Here is a 26,975-nt window from a genome sequence, read left to right as displayed (position 1 = left end):
ACTTTCGTCTTGTTTACATCAGGGTCCCCCATTTTCAATTCATAATGAATTGTAAGTAAGGGTTCAACTTGCACCGTGCAATCCATTCTTTGTGGATCTAGCCCACAGTATTTCTGACACTGGGAATACATTCCCTGAGATTCATAGATGTCCCTAGAATCAGATACCAAGAACATGCAAATGGACCATATTAAAAAAAAAATCTGTAAATGTGTATTCTACATTCTTATGGAATGAATGAGATAAAAAAAATATATTATTAAAAACAAAACAACATTTTTTAATTAATTGTTACTTAATTTTCATAACGCGATAATTTGCTGTGTAATTAATTAATATAATTAACGCGATAAACTGACAGCCCTAATATATATACTGGAGCTAACTGGAGCCGATGTTAGACAATACAGACACACACACACACGCATGTCTATTAATTCCTATCTACTTGTCCTTCCTGTAGATCCTGGACCATCTCTCGTTGATAGAGAACCGTAATGAGTCTGAGCTGGAGGCTCATCTGAGACGTGTGGTGAAACACTCTGGAAACCTGTGTGGAATAAAGAACGACAGAGGCAACGAGAAGGGTGGCCTACACACGGTGAGGACCACACACACACACACACACACACACACACACACACACACTCTCTCTAGAAGCTCATTTGCATAGAAAGTGGAACTGTTCCGCCCATATTACCTCATTTAAATACCCGCAAATACCACCGACACACCGAGACGCAATGCTGAGGGCACCGCAGTTACCGCCGCATTTCACCCGTTGTGCTTCCTTTGTGAATAGCAAACTGTGTTTCGGAGCTATTTGCATAGCATCAGAAAAAGCTGCGCAATCCCTTTGTGAATTCGCCCCTGTGTGTACAAGTGTAGCTAGAGCATTGATCATTGCGCTAGATGTCTTGTCTTGTCATAGTGATGTGACGTGTGAGAGGTCTGTTGACTATGAGGGGACGTCCTTACTTGTAGCCCCTGTTAAATGTTGTTGGTGTGTTTTCATCCAGGAGGACCGGATGTCCAAAGCCAAGGTCAGCGACATCCTGTCTGAGATCTTCAAGAAGATTGGATCCAAGGAGAACACTAAGGAGGTGAGGAGACGTGCAGACTGGAGTAGTGTACTCCTCTGATCAGACTGCAGTGGTGTCCTCCTCTGATCAGACTGGAGTAGTGTACTCCTCTGATCAGAATACTTGATGCTGACCTGAGCAGCACTTCCATCTTTAGCTGTGATATAATGAATGATAGCTTGTATCATTTGTCAGTCAATTATACAAGCATTCATAATAAGTTGTCAGTCAAGAGTCCATTGGTCAAACAAACAAGAACACTTAAATGCATGCAACTCCAGCTTGGAAGGGCTGAACAAGTCAGGCTTATTGCAGAGGGAACAGTATAATATATATTTATATTTCTTGTAATTGCTTTAACAGTTATATCTCTTGTTATTGGCAGGGTTTAACAGAGTTATATCTCTTGTTATTGGCAGGGTTTAACAGAGTTATATATCTTGTTATTGACAGGGTTTAACAGTTATATCTTGTTATTGACAGGGTTTAACAGAGTTATATATATATTGTTATTGACAGGGTTTAACAGTTATATCTTTTGTTATTGGCAGGGTTTAACAGAGTTATATATATATTGTTATTGACAGGGTTTAACAGTTATATCTTGTTATTGACAGGGTTTAACAGAGTTATATATCTATTGTTATTGGCAGGGTTTAACAGTTATATCTTTTGTTATTGGCAGGGTTTAACAGTTATATATCTTGTTTAACAGTTATATATCTTGTTATTGACAGGGTTTAACAGTTATATATCTTGTTATTGACAGGGTTTAACAGTTATATATATATTGTTATTGACAGGGTTTAACAGAGTTATATATATATATTGTTATTGGCAGGGTTTAACAGTTATATCTTTTGTTATTGGCAGGGTTTAACAGAGTTATATATCTTGTTATTGACAGGGTTTAACAGTTATATATATATATTGTTATTGACAGGGTTTAACAGTTATATATATATTGTTATTGGCAGGGTTTAACAGTTATATCTTTTGTTATTGGCAGGGTTTAACAGTTATATATCTTGTTTAACAGTTATATATCTTGTTATTGACAGGGTTTAACAAAGTTATATCTTGTTATTGGCAGGGTTTAACAGAGTTATATATCTTGTTATTGACAGGGTTTAACAGTTATATATCTTGTTATTGACAGGGTTTAACAGAGTTATATATATATTGTTATTGACAGGGTTTAACAGAGTTATATATATATTGTTATTGGCAGGGTTTAACAGTTATATATTTTGTTATTGGCAGGGTTTAACAGAGTTATATATCTTGTTATTGGCAGGGTTTAACAGTTATATATCTTGTTATTGACAGGGTTTAACAGAGTTATATATCTTGTTATTGGCAGGGTTTAACAGTTATATATCTTGTTATTGGCAGGGTTTAACAGTTATATATCTTGTTATTGACAGGGTTTAACAGAGTTATATATCTTGTTATTGACGGGGTTTAACAGTTATATATATCTTGTTATTGACAGGGTTTAACAGAGTTATATATCTTGTTATTGGCAGGGTTTAACAGAGTTATATATCTTGTTATTGACAGGGTTTAACAGTTATATATGTTATTGGCAGGGTTTAACAGAGTTATATATCTTGTTATTGCCAGGGTTTAACAGAGTTATATATATATATATATATATATATATATATATATATGATGTTATTGGCAGGGTTTAACAGAGTTATATATATGTTGTTATTGGCAGGGTTTAACAGACTTATATATACAGTGCATCCGGAAAGTATTCATACCCCTTCACTTTTTCCACATTTTGTTATGTTACAGCCTTATTCCAAAATGTATTAAATAAATGTTTTCCCTCAAACTTCTACACACAATACCCCATAATGACTAAATGAAAAAAAGATTTTTTGAATTTTTTGCAAATGTATTAAAAATTTAAAGATTTAATATCACATGTACATAAGTATTCACACCCTTTGCTATGACATACAAAATTTAGCTCAGGTCCATCCTGTTTCCTCTGATCATCCTTGAGATGTTTCTACAACGTGATTGGAGTCCATCTGTGGTAAATTCAATTGATTGGGCATGATTTGTAAAGGCACACAACCCATCTATACAAGGTCCCACAGTTGACGGTGCATGTCAGAGCACAAACCAAGCCATGCAGTCCAAGGAATGGTCTGTAGACCTCCGAGACAGGATTGTATCGCGGCACATATCTGGGGATGGGTACAAAAATTATTCTGCAGCATTGAAAGTGCCAACGAGCACAGTCGTCTCCATCATTCGCAAATGGAGGAAGTTTGGAACCACCAGGACTCTTCCTAGAGCTGGCCGCTCGGCTAAACTGAGCCAGCGGGGGAGAAGGGCCTTGGGTCAGGGAGGTGACCAAGAACCTGATGGTCACTCTGACAGAGCTCCAGTGTTCCTCTGTGGAGATGGGAGAACCTTCCAGAAGGACAACCATCTCTGCAGCACTCCACCAATCAGGCCTTTATGGTAGAGTGGCCAGACGGAAGCCACTCCTCAGTAAAAGGAACATGACAGCCTGCATGGAGTTTGCCAAAAGGCACCTAAAGGACTCTCAGACCATGAGAAATAATATTGTCTGGTCTGATGAAACCAAGATTTAACTCTTTGGCCCGAATGCCAAGCACCATGTTTGGAGGAAATCAGGCACCGCTTATCACCTGGTCAATACCATCCCTACAGTGAAGCATGGTGGTGGCAGTATCATGCTGTGGGGATGTTTTTCAGCAGCAGCGACTGGGAGACTAGTCAGGATAAAGGGAAAGATGAATGCAGCAATGTAGAGAGAGATCCTTGATGAAAACCTGCTCCAGAGCGCTCTGCACCTCAGACTGGGGTGAAGGTTCACCTTCCAACAGGACAACGACCCTAAGCACACAGCCAGGATAATAAAGGAGTGGCTTTATGACACCTCTGTGAATGTCCTTGAGTGTCCCAGCCAGAGGCCAGACTTGAACCTGATTGAACATCTCTGGAAAGATCTGAAAATGGCTGTACACCGACGCTCCCATCCAACCTGATGGAGCTTGAGACAATCTGCAAAGAAGAATGGGAAAAACTGCAAAAAAAATAGGTGTGCCAAGCTTGTAGCATCATACTCAAGAAGACTTGAGGCTGTAATTGATGCCAAAGGTGCTTCAACAAAGTATTGAGTAAAGGGTGTGAATACTTATGTACTTATCCGTTTATTCTTTAAAAAAAATTATAAATGAGCAAAAAAAATCTAAAAAACCTTTTTCACATTGTCATTATTGGGTATTGTGTGTAGAATTTGAGGGGGGGGAAATATTTAATCCATTTTGGAATACGGCTGTAACATAACAAAATGTGGAAAAAGTGAAGGGGTATGAATACTTTCCGGATGCACTGTATATATGTTGTTATTGGCAGGGTTTAACAGAGTTATATATATTGTTATTGGCAGGGTTTAACACATTGACCGCCAGCAGCAGGGGGCGCTGATACCTCATTCATCGCCAGGTCTTTATTCAATGGATATAGTTTTAGACTGACATTTGCGAGTGCTTAAAATATATCTTATATTATATCTATGGGTATAATAACGCTGTCGAGTCTGAGTGAGTTGCTTCTAGTCAACATGCCCGAGACAGATTCTTGTTTCATCCGTACAATTTTAGTTTTATACCGTTTTGAATAGAGTATGGTTTGGGTGTTTTTCAGTCATTCCAGGAAAAAGGCATTTTACTGTAATCCAGTCATCACGTTGTAATTTTTCGGCTGATTATCTAATCATCCTGAAATCAACGCTAGATTATCATTAGTATGTCTCCTCGTCCATACATGAAATGACCGTCGTAGCGGGGCGCTCGCCCCCCCCCCCCCCCCCCCTCCTACCCAATGGTAAACAGCCAATACACGGTCCACACAGATAGCTGTGATCGGGGTAGAAATAAATGTCAGATCAACGATCAAATTTATATATAATCGTCTTACCTTGTATCTGATGTAATGCAAAGAGATAATCCAAATATCTGATCGCAATTCCAAATAATGCTTGTGGAGGTCTGTACCACACTACCGACGTTTCACAATGACGGGCGGGCGGAGTTACTGTTCAATGCCATTGTTGTATAGAACTGGCTCGCCTGAGTATTTAAACCCCGCCTGCCCGGCTCAGATCGGCTCCTAAAACTTTTCAATGAGATGCAATAGCTCCGCCTGGCAGTAGAGGGCGGTGTTGACCGGCTGCAGCTATGAATTATGAATAGATATAGCGAAATAACGATCCCAAAAACGAGTTAACTCGTTTCTGGCGCTCAACGCATGGCGGCCAATAACGAGTTAACTAGTTTCTGGCACAGAATGTGTTAACGGAGTTTTTTTTAATCCACTTTTTCTCCCATTTTCTATATTTTCTCTCATCCCAATTTCGTATCATCCAATTCAACCCTCCCCTGTCACGAACGCTGTTTCTTGCCTCCCACAAGCCGGCTGCAATGTGGACTAAGTCATACATAGCACAAGTCCCCTCCGGTACTTGAGGTAACAGCAGTCGCATCTTTTCACCTGCGCAGCTCGATCTCTGTGGCGAGGAGTAACGCGTGGGAGGCTCACGCTGCCCCCGACACTTCCTGATTCTACTGCGCAGGCGCACCAACCGACCTGTAGGAGTCGCTGTCCACAACGCCTGATCCCCACCCATCAGTTTCCCACCCCCTAATACGGCCAATGTGTATTAGTATGAACGACCAGCTAAACTGAAAGCAATGTGGAGCGCTGGGCTCGAACAGGCGAGCCCAGCGTCTCTGCATTCGTGGCGAGCGCCTTGCCCACTACGCCACGTAGCCGCCACAGAGTTGTATATTGTTATTGGCAGGGTTTAACAGAGTTGTTGTTATTGGCAGGGTTTAACAGAGTTGTATGAGTACAAGCAGAAGTACACTGACGCAGACCTGGAGCCCTTCCTCAGAAACACGTCCCAGTTCTTCCAGAGCTACGTGGAGAGAGGCCTCCGCATGATTGAGTCTGAGAGAGAGGGCAAAGGACGCATTCAGCCATCCACAGGTAACACACACACACACACGTGATGGATTTATTTTTTACAGACATTTTAAGAAATCTCTCTCCCTCTTTGTCTCTGTCCCTCTTTCCCACAAATATCTTGTCTCTCTTTACATGTCTCCTTCTCTCTCAATTAAAATCACCTGTTTTTGTTTGGCATGAAACTTAATTAAAACAATATTTGTGAAGACTGCACACTTCTCTCGTGCAGTTAGTTATTTATTGGACTATGTTACCGACAACAAAGACACAAGCTCTGCACACTGTCTTCTTCTGTCTTCTTCACTTGTCTTCTTCACTTGTCTTCTTCTGTTTTCTTCACTTGTCTTCTTCTGTCTTCTTCACTTGTCTTCCGTCTTCTTCACTTGCAGTTAAAACATGTTTTATTGAAATGTAAGGCTGGAAGGTACAGAATATGAAGGTATATTGTCATGATCCATGCAAAGGTATGGATTTTTATAATAGCGTCATCCACAATATAATAATAAACTTTATTTGTATAACACCTTTCATACAAGAATTGCAGCCCAAAGTGCTTCACAGCAGTAAAATAGACATAAATGGACATAAAATAGACGTGGTATCCGGAACCGGGCCCAAATGTAGTCTAGATTAAAGACCATAACCCTATCAAAACAGCAGTCAAAGTGTATATTTTCAGCACCACGTTTGTTTAGCAATGATTTTAAGTGTTATTAGCTAAATATGAGCTTATAAAAATCTCCACACATTGCACTGGAAATCAGATGATTTAGAAGCAAGGACAGGAAGCAGTCATGAAATCGTTGTAGTCCTAAGAAAGAGGAGACCCAGGGCTTTAGATGGACGTCTAAATTTCATGAAACTACACTAACCAGCTCACACCAGCAGCAGACAAAGGAAGGCCAACCATTCTTTTCGTACAAATATTGACACGAATGTCGTGTTTATATCTCACGGGTCGAACAAACCTCAACGTTATTGCCATAAAATACAACGTATATTGTTTCTTTACCTTTCTGTGAACGTCTAGGAAAAAAACGTGTCTCAATCCGCACCTATCGCCATTATACAAAAGTAACTACTTACAGTAGATTTCATTCACAGCCTTTGCTGCCCTCTATCGGGCGCCTGGTGGTACTAAATTGAGATAACAGTGCCATCCGACAGAGGAGATAGAGGCCTTTCAAATTATGCCTCACTTGACCCTATAAAGCCATTTATAGGCCTGGTATTTTATATTATACAATCATATTTCATATTGCATGTGTCCGGATGGCAAAATTCTGTACTGTATCTACAAAAAAAACCTGTAAATGATCTGCCCATTGTTCCATTTGCTTAGATTTACTATGCTTGATCTCAAGAAGTAGCTATATGAGCTCAGTGGCATCTTTTAGCTTTTGGTCATCGTCAGCATGGTGTTGTTCACTGTCAAAGATGGAAAATAAAACAAATAATAATATTTTCCTTTTGGTTCATTACAATTTACTCAAGCATAGTAACAGACACAATATTTCTGACTGGGAATACATTCCCTGAGGTCCATAGATGTCCCTAGATACCAAGAACATACAAATTGACCTTGTAGAAGTGGAGCAATCTTCCATTTACTTGGGTATGTACTTTTAGGCACACTTTCTGAAAATATGGCTAGGGCTTAACAGGTTAAATTAATTAAATAATTTTAAATGAAAAAGCACCATGACAATTGTATTACAACATAATGACAATACGAATGTTTCATTGCACTTGTTCAGGAGTTCTTTGTGTCATTTGTGGGCCTCTGTCTCCTCTATGACCCTGTCCACCTGCACTCCAACGTGACCAAGCTCTACTGTTTGGACTTTTAGCACCAACATGTCTCAGCCGTTGATCAGGGTGACTGTTGTCTCTGCAGGGATCCCTCAGCACAGCCTGGACTCAGGGCCTCTGAGCAACGGAGAAGAGCTGAAACCTGCCGTTTACTACGAGAGACTGAAGATACTCAGACAGAGACAGGGACTGGAGAACAACTCCAGGGTTGGTATCCAAATGCTACCCTTCATATAGTACCATTCATATACTACCATTCAAATGCTACCATTCATATAGTACCATTCATATACTACCATTCATTTCAAATACTACCATTCAAATAGTACCATTCATATAGTACCATTCATATAGTACCATTCATATAGTACCATTCATATAGTACCATTCATATACTATTCAAATACTACTATTCAAATGCTACCATTCATATAGTACCATTCATATACTACCATTCAAATGCTACCATTCATATACTATCATTCATATACTATCATTCATATACTACCATTCATTTAAAATACTATCATTCAAATAGTACCCTTCATATAGTACCATTCATATAGTACCCTTCATATACTACCATTCATATAGTACCATTCATATACTATTCAAATGCTACCATTCATATAGTACCATTCATATAGTATCATTCATATAGTACCATTCATATACTACCATTCATATAGTATCATTCATATACTATCATTCAAATACTACCTTCATATACTACTATTCATATACTATCATTCAAATACTACCTTCATATACTATTCAAATACTACCATTCAGATACTATCATTCATATACTACCATTCATTTAAAATACTATCATTCAAATAGTACCCTTCATATAGTACCATTCATATAGTACCCTTCATATACTACCATTCATATAGTACCATTCATATACTATTCAAATGCTACCATTCATATAGTACCATTCATATACTATCATTCATATAGTACCATTCATATACTACCATTCATATAGTACCATTCATATACTACCTTCATATACTATCATTCAGATACTACCATTCAAGTATGGGTAGCATCATTCACATGCACTATTGTTGTCCACAACTTAATTGATTCTCCATCCCTCTCCCTCCCCATCTTCTCCCCCTCCACCCACTTTCTCTCTCCCCTCTCTCCTCCTCCTTCCCCCCCAGCAGGGAGTCGGCGTGGGAGGAGGTGCGGGCGAAGAGGAGCAGCAGCAGCGTCCTCCCACCTCCTCGCTGCTCTCCTCCTCCTCCAAGCCGTCGGTGGCCTCCTCCACGGACATGCTGCACAGCAAGCTGTCTCAGCTGAAGGAGTCCCGTGAGCACTACCAGCACGAGGACGCCCCCCCGCACCCCCCCCAGCGCTCCGCCTCGCCCTCCGCCAACCTGGACGACCTGAAGAAGCGGCTGGAGAGGATCAAGAGCAACCGGCAGTAGAGCGAGAATCAAACGCACCCTGAGGCGTAACCCCCCCCCCCCCCCACACACACACACACACACACACACCCGGTCCTCCGCATTCACATTCACACTGGTCGTAGGAAAACAAAACGCACCCTAGATATAAACCCATCAACCCGATGCCAACCCTGTAGCCCCCCCCCCCCCCCCGGCTGGATTCAGGCTCGGATGTAACCCCCCTAACCCCACCCGGCTGGATTCAGGCTCTGATGTAACCCCCCCTAACCCCACCCGGCTGGATTCAGGCTCAGATGTTAATAGAAAATTAACGCACTCTAAAAAAAATTATAAACTGACCTGATTGTCGCCTCAATGTATTTATATTGACTTGTCAGTAAAGGGGCTTTTGATCGATTTACATCTACATTAATATTCATAATGCTATGATATAATATAGTCCTTTATATGCATTGTCATATGCCCCATTACCAATACGCAGGTATATACGTGAGTGAGGGCAATATCGCCACGGAATTTAAACTCACACAGAACCTCATAACTGGATCAATGGTGAACGCACTGCAAGGCTGGGGCTGCATTCCATAGGGCGGGGACTTACACTGCAGAAATGTTCCTTTTTTTTTTAACGAGTGTTTTAATCTTATATGTACTCGTAGTGAAGACTTGCATACAATTGGAAGTACATTGTGTACAGCCGAGATTAGTTTTGTCCCAATTTATTGTTCAATTTAAAAGAATAATACAAATAGATGCTTGGCCTGTATTTAGACCTAGAAGTTCTTGAAAATGCCAACATTTCGTCAACCCATAAGCAAAAGCAAGTGATCATTCCCTCTTTTTAGGGTAAGAAAATCTATTCTGAGTGAATATAAGATTAAAACGTTTGTTAAAATAGTAATTTTTTGCAGCGTAAGGCTACAGGGCTCCCACTTTACATTCTGTGGTGTTGTTCTCTTTACACTAACGCCCCCCCCCCCCCCCCCCCCCATCTCTCCCCCCTCTTCTGTCAGGGTGACCCCCCCCCCCCCCCCACCAGTAGAAACACTCCTGTGTACACATTCAGTAAAAGAACCTGAATTCTCGTCTCATTGTATTATAATAATGACATAAGTGGACTGGTCTCTCTCTTTTTGTTTTTTTGTTTTTGTTTTCTCTGAGTATCGTGACTTTGTATATATCTATACTCCAGGTTGCTAACCACTTTCAAGACGCTTCTCAGCCCGCGTTTACACAGCCGCAAAACTAAAGAAATATCAAAGATGCAAGTCTTTATGGCACAGATCCTGAGGTGGAGGTGGTCTTTATAACACAGATCTTGTTGTGGTCTTTATGACACAGATCCTGAGGTGGTCTTTATGACACAGATCCTGAGGTGGTGGTGGTCTTTATGACACAGATCTTGTTGTGGTCTTTATGACACAGATTCTGAGGTGGTGGTGGTCTTTATGACACAGATCCTGAGGTGGAGGTGGTCTTTATGACACAGATCCTGAGGTGGTGGTGGTCTTTATGACACAGATCCTGAGGTGGTGGTGGTCTTTATGACACAGATCCTGAGGTGGTGGTGGTCTTTATGACACAGATCCTGAGGTGGTCTTTATGACACAGATCCTGTGGTGGTGGTGGTGGTCTTTGATTTGGTTGGGGGGGGGGGGATCATATCATTATTCAGAAGCCCTTTTTTCGATATCAAGATATATATCACAATATTTGTTATGGGAAATAACATGTTGGATAATCCACTCAATGTTTATCATATTGGTCCTGCGTGGTCATGGGAAGTGAGATTATAATCACTTGAAACTCTTTCATTTTCACCCGCCGTTCTCATCTCATCATCTCATTTTGTGATAAATCTGACTTTCGCTTTGCTTCTTAGCATTGATTTAGACTGAAAGATTGTCTATTACAAAAACCAATCCACGATATACGACGTCACAGTTAGACGACACTGGATATGTGCCCAACCTGAGAGCATCAGATCTGTGTCATGAAGCCTTCAAAAATAAAAAATAAAAGCTTGCTCCTCCTGTAAAAGAAGCCTCAGCTTCCCCACAGCGCCCCCCTGTGGCTGAACACTATCTCAACACATCACTCTCTCTTCTCTCTCCGTCTCTCTTCTCTCTCCTGCTTTTCAGGCCTTTTTCCCCATCCACTGTTTTTCGCCATCTTTTTCCCCCCAGAGGGGCGGGGGGGTCAGAGGTCAACATAGATGTCCCCTTGGCTGTCTGTCTCCTCTGACCTCCTGCTTCTGAGTCTGTCTCTCACCCTCCTCCTCTTAGCTAACTGGAGCGCTTAGCACAGACCACTCTGAGCCGTAGATAAGAGACGCTTTGGTCGGGTGGTTCGACGGGCGTTGTGACGCTACCCCTCCTCGAGAGCACACAAGTTCACGCACAAAACGACTTTAAAACATCTTTACAACCTCTTGTATTGAGTCTTGTTAAGAAAACTTGAGTGTTTTCCTCGTTCAGCTTAACTGGTGTTTCGACTTCAGGAAACGAGTGACGATCTCTTGAAAAGAGGCCGGTCGCTCCAATTCAAGCGTACGCCGTTTTGTTTCGAGAGAATCCTCGAGGTAATCTGAACCCCGCGGACACAAGTGGGAGTATCTCTCCCTCCTGTCAGTGTTTCTCATTTGTCTCAAGAAAACGTAGATTGTGAGATTGTTTTTTGCGGTGTGAGGAGGCTCCAAACGTATAACCACGCCTTGCGTCGCACCGCGCTGTAGAATTGCGAGTTAAGCTGCTATGGAGTAGGCACCAACATGGCCGCCACTGCAAACCACATTGGCCAAACTCTCTTTATTTACGGCTCTGTGACCAACTGAAGGAAGCGACATTCTGTTCTCAAGGTTCAAGAGCATGGCATGAAGTAACGTTATTCATTGTTTTTACTTTGTATGTAAATAGTTTTGCGTTACTAAAAAGCTGCTTATTAAACCATTGTTTTTTCTGATGATGATGACGATGACAGTCCATCTGTGCCGTAGCAGAATGTTGATGAGTAAATTGTTTTATATTTCATTCAAACGTCTGTAGTCTTACATTGTTGCTATTCAGTTTTACGTGTTTAATCCATAGTGGAAAAAGGCAATAAAGTCAAATAAAGTTTTTTTTAACAAATGATCCCCACGACTCCTGGAGTTCTGTCACTGAGGAAGGTAGACGTGATGAAGGTAGACGTGAGGAAGAGGAAGGTAGACAGGAGGGAGGTCTTGGTCCCTTGATGCTCACCACTGCAGACGACACTTCAGATACGTTTTCTAGGCTTTATTTGAAAAAATATACTCAAACGCAAATATGTATAGAAAGCACAAATAATATATGTTTTTTAAGAGTTATAGACTTTAAATTCTACATTAGAGTTAAAAATAATAATAATGTAATCTAAAATGTACTTTAGTCAGTTCTGGTATAATATCCTTGGTATAAAAGAAACATACAAAAACACTGTACAAAGCAGAAGGCTGAGAAAATACAGCTAATATAGGAAAGATTGACAGTGAAATATCTGCAAAAAGGATTGACCTCAGACAAATATTAGGCACTGGAATTTAAGGGTCATTCTATTTAAGGCATCTCTTATTTAAGGCCTTGTTTCATAGTAACAAACACATTCACTCACACACACACACAAACATACAGTGTGAGACTATGACATTGTCCTGCAGAAAACCAATGGCAAGTTTTCCCATTGACGCCCCTGTATTTCGTACAATGTATTATCAATGGATTGTTTTCACTCGTGCCATTTGCCGTCCCAAATGTACTTAAAGAAGAGTGCTTACTAGGGACACAAAATGGCACTGTGACATCCCATGAAAACAAAGTTTTTCACTTCGCCCTCTGTTGCCGTTAGAAAATACAACTAGATGTCTGCAGGACGTCGTCACGACGACGACGACATCAACGTCTTCTTCATGACACGGTGATCTCTTCGTCTTCTGACTCTGAGAAGTCGGAGCGCTTGCTCGATCCGGACGGCGAGGGCATCTGATGATGATGATTATGATGATGGGATTCCTCCCTGCCCTGACCGTCACGGCTCTGTCCGAGTGGCTCCTCCCCCCTGCCGCAGTAGGCCCCGCCCACGTCGGTAAGGTCGGGGTGGGGGTTGGTCTTGGTGGGCAGCGTCTGCTCGCGACATCCGCCCGACGACAGCAGCTCGCGCTCCTTGGAGTTCCGCCACTTCATCCTCCGGTTCTGGAACCAGATCTTCACCTGCAGAGAGATGAGGTCATGTTCTGTTAGATGGTGCATTTATATAATACATTCATTCATTCATTACATTTATATAGCGCTTTTCTAGACACTGAAAGAGCTCCCCACCACTGGTAGCACCAGGGGCGTATCTAGACCCAGCACTCTACTGGGGCACAGGGTATATGTACAGGCACAGAAGTATATTTTGCCGTTTTTTGGGCGAAAATGGGTGGATTTTGTAACTATTTTTATTTTTTTACTTTATTTCGGTTTTAGGATTAGGTTAGGGTTATGTTATTTAATTATTTTGGGGAGCCAGCCCCCCAAACTCCTGAAATGCATAGAAATCTATGAAATAAATAAAACAATCTGACATTTATATTAAAAAGAGCTAGCCCCCCAAACCCCTAAAATACATAGAAATCTATGCATTTTGGAACAGTTACTATATATATAGTCAAGAAAGCATTTAGTCATACTTAAAGTTTAAAGTGCTTTACTTGCATTGAACATTGAACATTGAGGAGACATCATTAGAAAGCACAATGTATGTTTCCATAGTTACGCAGATGACACACAATTGTACATCTCCGCTGAACCAAATGATCACACAGCTATAAACTCCATTTCCGCCTGTCTCTTAGCAATAAACAAATGGATGACGAACAACTTCCTAAAATTAAATGAGGGCAAAACTGAAATTCTACTAGTCGGTCCTATAACAAAAAGAGAAATGTTACAGAGCAATATGGGGCAACTTACTCCTTGGATCAAACCCGAAGTTACAAGTAAGTAACCTACACTGGCCTCCGGTAACATTTAGAATTGATGTCAAGGTCCTCCTCCTTATATACAAAGTATAAACATTGCGATCATCTACTACTGGTCTATTGAAGGTTCCAAGCCACAGTCTAAAGAAAATCGGGGATGCAGCCTTTGCTAACTATGCACCAAAGTTATGGAACACACTACCTATGGACATTAGGGAAGCTAGATCTCTTAATATTTTCAGAAATAAGCTAAAAACGTACCTCTTCACCATAGCCTTCTAATACACCCCGCTGTTGATTGTACTGTAGCACTATTTTACTCTGGCCATTCTATTGCATAATTTTACTATCTATTCTACTATTCTATTATTGCACTGTATTATTGGTGTGCAAACCAGTCAACTTACAAAAAAGAGCCTGTTGGAGGATTTCAACAAGATAAATGCGACAACAGTGCAAAATATTTCACTATAATATTTCAAAGCGAAGTAAAACATATTATAATAATTATTTGATCATGTTAAAAAAGGCAAAATAAAAAAACATTTGTTAAAATAAAATTATCAGTGGGGCACGTGCCCTACTGATAGTGGTCTAAATACGCCGATGGGTAGCACCCAACCGTGGGCTATGCAGGCTCGATGGCTGCCATACACTGGCGCCAGGCACACATCACACTACACAATGGCTGATTTAGTGATATTTTAGGTTAGCCTGGTTTAATTGTGTAATAATGCATGTAAAACCTCAATCCTGTATTGTAAAAAGTGATATACATCTTTCTTTTCAGGCTATCAGAATATATTTGCTTCAGTTTTGTCAGATCAAGGTACAGTATACATGAGATATACCACTATATAGTATATATAAATATAAATTATATTATATCAAAGAATTGTATTGAGAAAAAAAATACAGAACAATGAACTAGATTATATTTGTCTCCACAAATGTCTTCTATCAAGACTTAGGAATCAAAGGGGGTTAAGAACTAAAGTCCACTCCTAACGTATACGCATAAAAAACTACTGACACTTTTGCCATATAGAAGTCATTTCATTTTTCAATCGTTTTTTATGTTAGGTGGCCTGGTCACACCTTGGCCCTGGAATACAGATTGTTCTAGCAATTTGTCCGTCTAATCCTGTGTTCCTAGGTGTATACTGTGTGTGTTTTATCTTAGCTTACGCCATTCACACAATTTCAATTGATGTTGAAATTGCATTGATTTTCGCCAAAACATATTATTGCAAGCCATTCAAATCCAAACATCAAACTTCCACATTCAGTTTCTGGGTGCGCTTGTTATTAACTCCCAGAACCATAAAATGCCACACAATTATAATACACACCATATACAACGACGAACACAATTATAATACACACCATATACAACGACGAACACAATTATTATACACACCATATACAACGATGAACACAATTATAATACACACCATATACAACGATGAACACAATTATAATACACACCATATACAACGATGAACACAATTATAATACACACCTATACAACGACGAACACAATTATTATACACACCATATACAACGATGAACACAATTATATAATACACACCATATACAACGATGAACACAATTATAATACACACCATATAGACCTATGAACACACAATTATAATACACACTATACACTTATGAACACACAATTATAATACACACTATACACCTATGAACACACAATTAAAATACACACTGTATACAGTTATGAACACTCAATTATAATACACACGGTATACACTTATCAACACAAATAAATATGGCGACAATCTCTGGTAATGGCAAGAAGTCAGAATTAGACTGATATGGTCCTTTAAGGTCAATATATATATATATAGTACTGTGTGAGCTGCTGTCGATTCTTGTACCGGATCTCCTCTCTGGTAAACAAGAATACCCTGAAGACTGGCAGGAGCACTCATTCAAGGGTACTACGACTATGCTTGCACCTCATGGTACCAAAGCACCTCAAAGGCACTAAAAACCAAATTACAAACATCTCAAAACAAACTAGTCAGACTACTGCTTGACCTGACTCCTAGAACCCACCTCACCCCAGCCCACTTTGACAACCTAGGATGGCTTAGAGTAGACGACAGAGTACAGCAACTTGCAATGGGCCTGGTCTACAAGATACACTACACGACCAAGGTACCCATGTACATGTCAAAATACTTCCCAAAGGTCAGTGAATACCACGATCACAACACCAGAGGGAGCTCCACAAATCATGTTAAACCCAGATTCGGCTCAAACAAGGGACTAAACACGTTTCGCAATTATGCCACATCAATGTGGAACGCCCTACCCAAAGCTGTAAAGGAATGTGAATCACTACCCACTTTCAAAAACACTCTCAAAGAACACCTACGGGAGACTGCAATTCGAAACTGGCCCCTACAAATGTCCTAACCCAGTTGTACAGTAAATTACCAAGTATGGCTTTGTCAGTATTCCAATGTACAGTGTCCTCCTACCCACCCCACCTACCCAACCTCCTCCAATGTACAGTTACTACGTCAAATGTATATACACTCTTTTCTGGACACTTTTTGTATCACAAACAGTACTGTATTTGCAAATCTGGTATGCCATACATTTATAGATGTAGCAGTACTGTCTATCTGTATGTCGTGTGTGTCATATATGTTATGATGAATTGAAAATGGGGGACCCTGATGTAAACAAGACGAAAGTCTTTCTCTGGTCTGCATCCCCTTAACAATTGTATGTGTGACAGATCATACTGGTCTGCGTTGTGTTTGATGTTAAATGCTGATGTCCCAAGGGGGAGTCGAACAGGGGGCTCCCGCGTCCGCGGGCGACGACACAGGCCGCTGCACTAAGAAGTGAATTCACTCCTAACTACCGTACCTATGCGTCTGTTAACCCTGTTATGGGGAAGTGAGTTTAATTTACCAGCCCGCACTGCCACAGTCACTCGTCAACACACCTGTTTCCGTGACTGTGGACATACCCACGGGCTTCCCTGTTACATATGTATTGAGCTGTACTGTACTGTACCCATTCTGCAATCTGTTAATAAACTTTTCAATCAATCAATCAGTCACACATGTCTTCTCTGAGGACACTACAGTAGTGAAGGAGCTACCTGGGAGTCCTTGAGGCCCAGCTTGGAGGCCAGTTTCTTCCGGTCTGGTTTGCTGATGTACTTCTGCTTCTGGAAGGTTCTCTCCAGCGCCTTCCTCTGCAGGTCTGAGAACACGGCCCGCCGCAGCATGCTCCGCCTGGGCTTCCCGCGGGGGGCCAGGGGCCACGAGAACGTCCCCGGCACCGGGACCACCGAGGAGGAGCCTGGGGAGGACGGGGGAGGGTGGGGGAGGACAAAGAGCATCAGCAATCCATTCATTTGGTTGCCCTCGTTTGCAATGATGTCGAGTTACAGATTAATATGAATGTAGGAAAAGAATATCAGTAAAACAATTACGCAATAAAATGAGGTGTCAATAGAAACATAATAATAACAAATAAAATACAAACAAAGCACTGATGGGAAATCAGGGTGAATCGATTTTTCAGTTTATGCTGAAGATCAGTCCAGGACTGCGGTGCAGAAAAATACAAAATACCTACTTTCCACGTTCAGCCTGTGTACCAGGGACCTCTGCCATTAGAGCCGGTTAGGCATGATCCAGAATTCCAATCTAGCATCATTGCGATTTAACCCTTTCACTGCCACACTACCGAAAGGTTAACCCTTTCACTGCGACAATGCAGCAGGTTAACCCTGTCACTGCCACGTGACACATTTTTAACCTTCTGTAGTGTGGTTGTGAAAGGGTTAACCCTTTGTCGATTTAACCCTTTCACTACCACACTACAGACGGTTAACCTTTCACAACCACACTACAGACGGTTAACCCTTTCACTACCACACTACAGACGGTTAACCCTTTCACTACCACACTACAGAAGGTTAACCTTTCACTACCACACTACAGAAGGTTAACCCTTTCACTACCACACTACAGAAGGTTAACCTTTCACTACCACACTACAGAAGGTTAACCTTTCACTACCGCACTACAGAATGTTAACCCTTTCACTACCACACTACAGACGGTTAACCTTTCACTACCACACAACAGAAGGTTAACCTTTCACTACCACACTACAGAAGGTTAACCTTTCACTACCGCACTACAGAATGTTAACCCTTTCACTACCACACTACAGACGGTTAACCTTTCACTACCACACTACAGACGGTTAACCTTTCACTACCACACTACAGACGGTTAACCCTTTCACTACCACACTACAGAAGGTTAACCTTTCACTACCACACTACAGAAGGTTAACCCTTTCACTACCACACTACAGAAGGTTAACCTTTCACTACCACACTACAGAAGGTTAACCTTTCACTACCGCACTACAGAATGTTAACCCTTTCACTACCACACTACAGACGGTTAACCTTTCACTACCACACAACAGAAGGTTAACCTTTCACTACCACACTACAGAACGTTAACCTTTCACTACCGCACTACAGAATGTTAACCCTTTCACTACCACACTACAGACGGTTAACCTTTCACTACCACACTACAGAAGGTTAACCCTTTCACTACCACACTACAGAAGGTTAACCTTTCACTACCACACTACAGACGTTAAATGTCTGTAGTGTGGTAGTGAAAGGGTTAACCTTCCGTAGTGTGGTTGTGAAGGTGTTAACCCTTTGTCGTGTGGCAGTGAAAGGGTTAACCATTATGGTAGTGAATGGGATAAGGTGTTAGCTTTCCAGTAATGGCCTCGTGATAAACAAAGACCAACGAAGATCAACCCACGTTGTCATAGAGGACACGTGGTGAGTGTCATAGCTGTCACCAGTAACACACCTGAGGGCAGAATGAGAGACCGTGTCCAGGGGTTTAAGAGTGGAAGGAGCAGCATTTCTTGTTGTTCGAGTTACGTCCAATATTTTCCTGGTGACCAGGCTCTACTTCTGAATAAAGCTGCTAGTTCAAGCTCTAAATCTGAATAAAGCTGCTAGTTCAGGCTCTATCCATGAATAAAGTTGCTAGTTCAGGCTCTAAATCTGAATAAAGCTGCTGGTTCAGGCTCTATCCCTGAATAAAGCTGCTGGTTCAGGCTCTAAATCTGAATAAAGCTGCTGGTTCAGGCTCTAAATCTGAATAAAGCTGCTAGTTCAGGCTCTATCCCTGAATAAAGCTGCTAGTTCAGGCTCTAACCCTGAATAAAGCTGCTAGTTCAGGCTCTAACCCTGAATAAAGCTGCTAGTTCAGGCTCTAACCCTGAATAAAGCTGCTAGTTCAGGCTCTAACCCTGAATAAAGCTGCTAGTTCAGGCTCTATCCCTGAATAAAGCTGCTAGTTCAGGCTCTAACCCTGAATAAAGCTGCTAGTTCAGGCTCTACCCTGAATAAAGCTGCTAGTTCAGGCTCTAACCCTGAATAAAGCTGCTAGTTCAGGCTCTAACCCTGAATAAAGCTGCTAGTTCAGGCTCTAAATCTGAATAAAGCTGCTAGTTCAGGCTCTATCCCTGAATAAAGCTGCTATAGTTCAGGCTCTAAATCTGAATAAAGCTGCTAGTTCAGGCTCTATCCCTGAATAAAGCTGCTAGTTCATGCTCCAATCCTGAATGAAGCTGCTAGTTCAGGCTCTATCCCTGAATAAAGCTGCTGGTTCAGGCTCTAAATCTGAATAAAGCTGCTAGTTCAGGCTCTAAATCTGAATAAAGCTGCTAGTTCAGGCTCTAAATCTGAATAAAGCTGCTAGTTCAGGCTCTACCCCCAAATAAAGCTGCTAGTTCAGGCTCTAAATCTGAATAAAGCTGCTAGTTCAGGCTCTAAATCTGAATAAAGCTGCTAGTTCAGGCTCTATCCCTGAATAAAGCTGCTGGTTCAGGCTCTAAATCTGAATAAAGCTGCTAGTTCAGGCTCTAAATTTGAATAAAGCTGCTAGTTCAGGCTCAGTTCAGGCTCTAAATCTGAATAAAGCTGCTAGTTCAGGCTCTAAATCTGAATAAAGCTACTAGTTCAGGCTCTCTGCCTGAATAAAGCTGCTAGTTCAGGTGAAAACCAGGGATCTTTTATTCAGAGCTTTTTAAATGGTGCATGGTTTGTCAATAATAGACGAAAAGGTTTTTGTTAAAATAAATATATATATAGGCGGCTACGTGGTGCAGTGGGCAAGGCGCTCACCACGAATACTGGAGACGCTGGGTTCGCCTGTTCGAGCCCAGCGCTCTACATTGCTTTCAGTTTAGCTGGTCGTCCGTACTAATACACATTGGCAGTATTAGGGGGTGGGAAACTGATGGGTGGGGATTGGGCGTTGCGGACAACGACTCCTACAGGTCGGTTGGTGCGCCTGCGCAGTAGAATCAGGAAGCGATGGGGGCGGTGCCCCTCCAAAGCTCAGACCCCTGACGCTGAAAGATCGCGCCGCGCAGGTGAAAAGATGCGACTGCTGTTACCTCGAGTATCGGAGGGGACTCGTGCTATGTATGACTTAGTCCACATTGCAGCCGGCTTGTGGGAGGCAAGAAACAGCGTTTGAGACAGGGGAGGGTTGAATTGGATGATACGAAATTGGGATGGGAGAAAAAGAGAAAATGGGAGAAAAAGTGGATAAAAAAAATATATATATATATTATTATCAATCCATCCATCAGGGCTGGGTTTCATAAAGGCGTCTTGGAACATCTCAGCACTGGACTTTATCTTTAGAGTATGTATTATGTATTTGTATTTAATTCTGTGGAAGGTTTACTGGAGGCTCTGGTGTCTGTTGCGAGGTGTCCCAGGGGGTGTGTTTGTGTGAAGCAGTGTGGGGTGCTGACCAACAAAGACTGTTTAGGGTCCCAAATTAACCCCTCTAACCCCCAGCCACCCACCACCTCTCTCTCTCTCTCTCTCTCTCTCTCTCTCGCTCTCTCTCTCCATCTGGGTGTGCGTGCGCGTGTGTGTATTATTTGGAAAAGGCAGGTTTGGTCTCCCTATTTACTCTTGTAAAAAAAAAAATAATAATAACATAATCTTTTCACATGTGGCTTAGAACTCTAACCGGAGAGAGATATCTTACTGGTCTAATCAGGCAGTACCTGGCTTTGGATCTAGCTTTGGATCTCTGTCTCTTGAGGTGGTGGACTACAATGAGATTCCAAACAGGGGTTTAGGTGTTTGTTTACATGTTAGAAACCTGTCTTTTGGGCCCAGAGATGGTGTTGTAGCATTGTGGAATTTGGATTTTGCACAGTGTAATTGGGAGTTTGTTTCTTCACGTAACCATTTTGAACAGTGTAATTAGGAGTTTGTTTCTTCACGTAACCATTTTGACCCTCGTAGACCCCTGGAGTGGGTAGGGGTCCAATGCCTTGCGCAAGGACACAATGACAGGGAAGGACACATTTGGTGTTTTAGGGATCAAATCCATGTCCTTCGGTTGGTGGTATTATCGTCTATGGGTTAACCTGAAGGGGTTGGTGGTATTATAGTCTATGGGTTAACCTGAAGGGGTTGGTGGTATTATCGTCTATGGGTTAACCTGAAGGGTTTGGTGGTATTATCGTCTATGGGTTCACCTGAAGGGCTTGGTGATAATGTTTGCTCTAAGTTGGAAAATTCATTTTTTTATGAACTCATAAATCAGTTAAATATTTTTCATCAAAGTTACCAGTAATATATTGGAGCAAAAATATAGTTGCTTGCCTTGAAATGTATGTAGTAAATTAGGGCTGGGCCCGCATAGGAAATTAATCAGTAGGTCAACCCAAGACTTCATTAGTTGATGGGTTTTTTTCATAGCTGAATGAGTTATATCCTGAAAAAGAATAAGCTATTTTCAGCATCACATTTAAAGAGGTCCTTTGCATCATTACATGTGAATCACAACTTTACACATGTGTTCATGACTGTTAGTCCACTAAGAACTCCTTTAGTCAAGGACGACCTTAAAACTGAGTGGAGTAAACATACAATGGAATAAAAGTACAATGTGTTGGCAAATGGAAATACGTAAAACACACAAGCACCTCAGAACTGCAGAGAGTAAACCCTGCTAACAGAGAGTAAACCTGCTAACAGAGAGTAAACCTGCTAACAGAGAGTAAACCCTGCTAACAGAGAGTAAACCTGCTAACAGAGAGTAAACCTGCTAACAGAGAGTAAACCTGCTAACAGAGAGTAACCCTGCTAACAGAGAGTAAACCCTGCTAACAGAGAGTAACCCTGCTAACAGAGAGTAACCCTGCTAACAGAGAGTAACCCTGCTAACAGAGAGTAACCCTGCTAACAGAGAGTAACCCTGCTAACAGAGAGTAAACCTGCTAACAGAGAGTAAACCTGCTAACAGAGAGTAAACCTGCTAACAGAGAGTAAACCTGCTAACAGAGAGTAAACCTGCTAACAGAGAGTAACCCTGCTAACAGAGAGTAAACCCTGCTAACAGAGAGTAACCCTGCTAACAGAGAGTAAACCTGCTAACAGAGAGTAAACCTGCTAACAGAGAGTAAACCTGCTAACAGAGAGTAACCCTGCTAACAGAGAGTAACCCTGCTAACAGAGAGTAAACCTGCTAACAGAGAGTAAACCTGCTAACAGAGAGTAACTAACAGAGAGTAAACCTGCTAACAGAGAGTAACCCTGCTAACAGAGAGTAAACCTGCTAACAGAGAGTAACTAACAGAGAGTAACCCTGCTAACAGAGAGTAAACCTGCTAACAGAGAGTAAACCTGCTAACAGAGAGTAACCCTGCTAACAGAGAGTAAACCTGCTAACAGAGAGTAACCTGCTAACAGAGAGTAACCTGCTAACAGAGAGTAAACCTGCTAACAGAGAGTAAACCTGCTAACAGAGAGTAAACCTGCTAACAGAGAGTAAACCCTGCTAACAGAGAGTAACCTGCTAACAGAGAGTAAACCTGCTAACAGAGAGTAACCTGCTAACAGAGAGTAACCCTGCTAACAGAGAGTAACCTGCTAACAGAGAGTAAACCTGCTAACAGAGAGTAAACCTGCTAACAGAGAGTAAACCCTGCTAACAGAGAGTAAACCTGCTAACAGAGAGTAACCCTGCTAACAGAGAGTAAACCTGCTAACAGAGAGTAACCTTCTAACAGAGAGTAACTAACAGAGAGTAAACCTGCTAACAGAGAGTAACTAACAGAGAGTAAACCTGCTAACAGAGAGTAAACCTGCTAACAGAGAGTAAACCTGCTAACAGAGAGTAACCCCTGCTAACAGAGAGTAACCCCTGCTAACAGAGAGTAAACCTGCTAACAGAGAGTAAACCTGCTAACAGAGAGTAACTAACAGAGAGTAAACCTGCTAACAGAGAGTAACTAACAGAGAGTAAACCTGCTAACAGAGAGTAAACCTGCTAACAGAGAGTAAACCTGCTAACAGAGAGTAAACCCTGCTAACAGAGAGTAAACCTGCTAACAGAGAGTAAACCTGCTAACAGAGAGTAAACCTGCTAACAGAGAGTAACTAACAGAGAGTAAACCTGCTAACAGAGAGTAAACCTGCTAACAGAGAGTAAACCTGCTAACAGAGAGTAACTAACAGAGAGTAAACCTGCTAACAGAGAGTAAACCTGCTAACAGAGAGTAAACCTGCTAACAGAGAGTAAACCTGCTAACAGAGAGTAACCCTGCTAACAGAGAGTAACCCTGCTAACAGAGAGTAACTAACAGAGTAACCCTGCTAACAGAGAGTAAACCTGCTAACAGAGTAACCCTGCTAACAGAGAGTAAACCTGCTAACAGAGAGTAAACCTGCTAACAGAGAGTAAACCTGCTAACAGAGAGTAACCCTGCTAACAGAGAGTAAACCTGCTAACAGAGAGTAAACCTGCTAACAGAGAGTAAACCCTGCTAACAGAGAGTAAACCTGCTAACAGAGAGTAAACCTGCTAACAGAGAGTAACCCTGCTAACAGAGAGTAAACCTGCTAACAGAGAGTAAACCTGCTAACAGAGAGTAAACCTGCTAACAGAGAGTAAACCTGCTAACAGAGAGTAACCTGCTAACAGAGAGTAAACCCTGCTAACAGAGAGTAAACCCTGCTAACAGCACCACCCTCACAGCTGTGAAAAGACTCTTTCTACACCAGTGTGAACAGAGTCTATGGTAAAGAGCCTCTCCTCTCCAGAAGCCCCGTTCACACACACTGTCTCTAATGAGGCGTGACAGTTAATTGTGTAGTAATGAAGTGAGTGGAAAGAGCCCAAGACAAGCCAGTATATTATAAGCCTATTACTGACAGCACCAGTATATTATAGGCCTATTACTGCAGTTTAAGACGCTTACACTTTTAAACACAATGGGGCAGGATGAGATGGTTTTGGGGGAGGGGTGGTGGTCGGTCCCAATAGACTTGAGGCTCAATAGATGTTTTGGTAACACTTATTTCAAGGTTCACTTAGCAGGGGTGGATTGTAATTTATTATAGCTATCTATAAATAGTCAGTTATTGCAGCATTAAATTACCCTGACCAAAGGTTGATGTTCAGATTCTTCTTGTTATTCTCACTAAAAGACTAATTTACTCATTTAAGACTCCTCTATATTTACTGTTTAAATTACTAATATGTATGTTTGTAATTGTAACTTAAGCCAAACATTAGTGAGCAGTTTGTGTTGTTGTTGTTATGACGTCGGGATTGATTTATTTTATGTTTTTTTTTCTCAGGTCATGATGGCATACAATTTCAGTAGCGATCACATTCTATGGATGTTTATCTCCATTCTTGGTCCAATGTATTATTAAGGGTCAAATATACACTTTGATTTATTTTAGTTTTTACATACTAGCTAGTAGGATACTAGGACGAACCCATTTTTGGTCCCCATATATTGTTTTTTTTTTTTTTTTTTTTTTACTTACTTTAGAAGATTAGTTGACCACATTCGGCATAATACTACAACAATGCAAAACTATTTACATCTAAAAAGGACATAGCCAGATATAAAAGTGGTTATAACTTATTATTGAATAAGGTTGTTCATAAATGAATGAATTTTAATTATGGTAATGTAATTTACATGATATCCCAACAGCAGCTTCAGACAATTTATTCATTTCATTTTTCATTTTTCAGACCATTTCTGAAGAGACACGGGATCCCATGTGGCCTGGGCTCAGGAGACTATAGCAGCTCAACCCATAAACACTGATGCAAATATATTACATGACCACTGTGACACCAATAATCACCAATATGAAGAAATATATATTTTTTGTTTAATAGTATTGCTTTGTTTCCTTTCTTCAAAAGGTGTTTTCATGTAATTTACACCAACCTGATACTAGCCTCTATCCTGTATGTATTTGTGTATTTCAATCATGACGTTTTACTCTTGACCAAAGTGATATCATAAATGAAAGAAATTTGGGTTTTCCCTCCACTAACTTCCCTTTTTTAACCTTTATTTAACCAGGAAGTCCCATTGAGATACTAGATCTCTTTTGCAAGGGAGACCTGGCCAATTGATAACAGCAATAACGTTTTGCGATACGTGCACTGTGCACAGCAATACAATTAATGTGCGATACATCACACAAGAACATAATAAAAGTGCATGTATACAATATACAATAACATGAAAACACAAAACACAAAACAGAATAGTCTTCACATGATAGTAAAAGTGTATGACAGTATAGTACATGGTAATACAGTAATTTGCCAGATAGCAGTAGATTTGGCATTTTGAACTGCATGACTTGCAGACTGGCTCATTCCATTGTGTGTGAGAGTTGAGGTTATAGCAGACAACAGGCCTTATAAACATGCAGACCAGCCCTCAGCCATAAACATGCCTGCCGCTCTATGTGGTCTGGTGAGAATATTCAAAACTCTCAATGGAGCCTAATAGGGGAATTAGCGCATGACTAGTAAAGACCTGTGAGCATGGTGTGTGTGTGTGTGTGTGTGTGTGTGTGTGTGTGTGTGTGTGTGTGTGTGTGTGTGTGTGCGCGCGCGCGTGTGCGTGCGAGAGTGTGTGTGCGCTTTTGTGCGTGAGTGTGTGTGCGAGAGTGTGTGTGCACGCTTGTGTGCGTGTGTGCGTGCGTGTGTGCGTGTGTGTGTGTGTGTGTGGTTTTGGGTTTTGGCCCCTATTGGTCACGGTGCTGAAAGCTTTGTGAGCGCGCGAAGACCTCGGTGGGAAAAATACGGCGCGTGAAGAGGCAACGGGGTCTCGCGCTGGGAAGGGACCCGCCTCGCATTTAGACCATGACAAACCGGACTAACCGTGACAAACCGGGCTAATACATTTAGAGTGTGACAAACCGGGCTAATTTGTAGATTAGGACAACCGGTGCTAATGTCAGCAGTCAGCGGTGTTGCTAAATAGGGCATCAAATTGGCGCGACTGATTCCGAGCTGTTCTAAAATACTGCATGGCAAGTTGTTCACTAAACCAGGCCACTAAAGCCAGGGTGTAGGAAAGAATAACTATTTAACATTTTAAATGAAATGTTTTTCAAAACGTTCAAGTCTTGAAGTGTGCTCGATTGACATCCTCTAAATTAAATCAAATATGCTTAATTATCACTTAGGTGATAATGTTCCAAAGGGACTATGATATGCTCCGTGAATGATCACGTTTAAGGATGAACTGTGGTCTAAT

General features: G+C 41.3%; 2 protein-coding genes across 3 annotated transcripts in view; one reads left to right on the top strand and one right to left on the bottom strand.

Annotated features, from left to right (window-relative positions):
• ckap5 (cytoskeleton associated protein 5) overlaps nt 1–10,317 on the top strand; it is a 140,344-nt gene extending 130,027 nt beyond the window's left edge. For both annotated transcript variants that reach the window (XM_084335398.1, XM_084335397.1), the window contains 5 exons: nt 464–601; nt 1,020–1,103; nt 5,966–6,125; nt 8,002–8,123; nt 9,095–10,317. In XM_084335398.1, the coding sequence (XP_084191524.1) occupies nt 464–601; nt 1,020–1,103; nt 5,966–6,125; nt 8,002–8,123; nt 9,095–9,358 (768 nt within the window). In that variant the 3' untranslated portion in view covers nt 9,359–10,317. The remainder of the gene's footprint in view (nt 1–463; nt 602–1,019; nt 1,104–5,965; nt 6,126–8,001; nt 8,124–9,094) is intronic.
• A 2,946-nt stretch (nt 10,318–13,263) lies between these two features.
• The window catches only part of LOC311244750 (homeobox protein DBX1-B-like), a gene marked incomplete at both ends in the record, with an annotated part of 15,620 nt that continues 1,908 nt past the window's right edge, over nt 13,264–26,975 (bottom strand). Inside the window, 2 exons of the mRNA XM_084334430.1 lie at nt 13,264–13,566; nt 17,464–17,666. Of these exons, the coding sequence (XP_084190556.1) occupies nt 13,264–13,566; nt 17,464–17,666 (506 nt within the window). The remainder of the gene's footprint in view (nt 13,567–17,463; nt 17,667–26,975) is intronic.

This window comes from Notolepis coatsorum, assembly GCF_963971535.1.
Source record: "Notolepis coatsorum genome assembly, chromosome: 18".
Taxonomy (NCBI): Eukaryota; Metazoa; Chordata; class Actinopteri; order Aulopiformes; family Paralepididae; genus Notolepis; species Notolepis coatsorum.
Note: the sequence above shows the minus strand (reverse complement) of the source record. Positions and strands in the feature narration are given on the sequence as shown.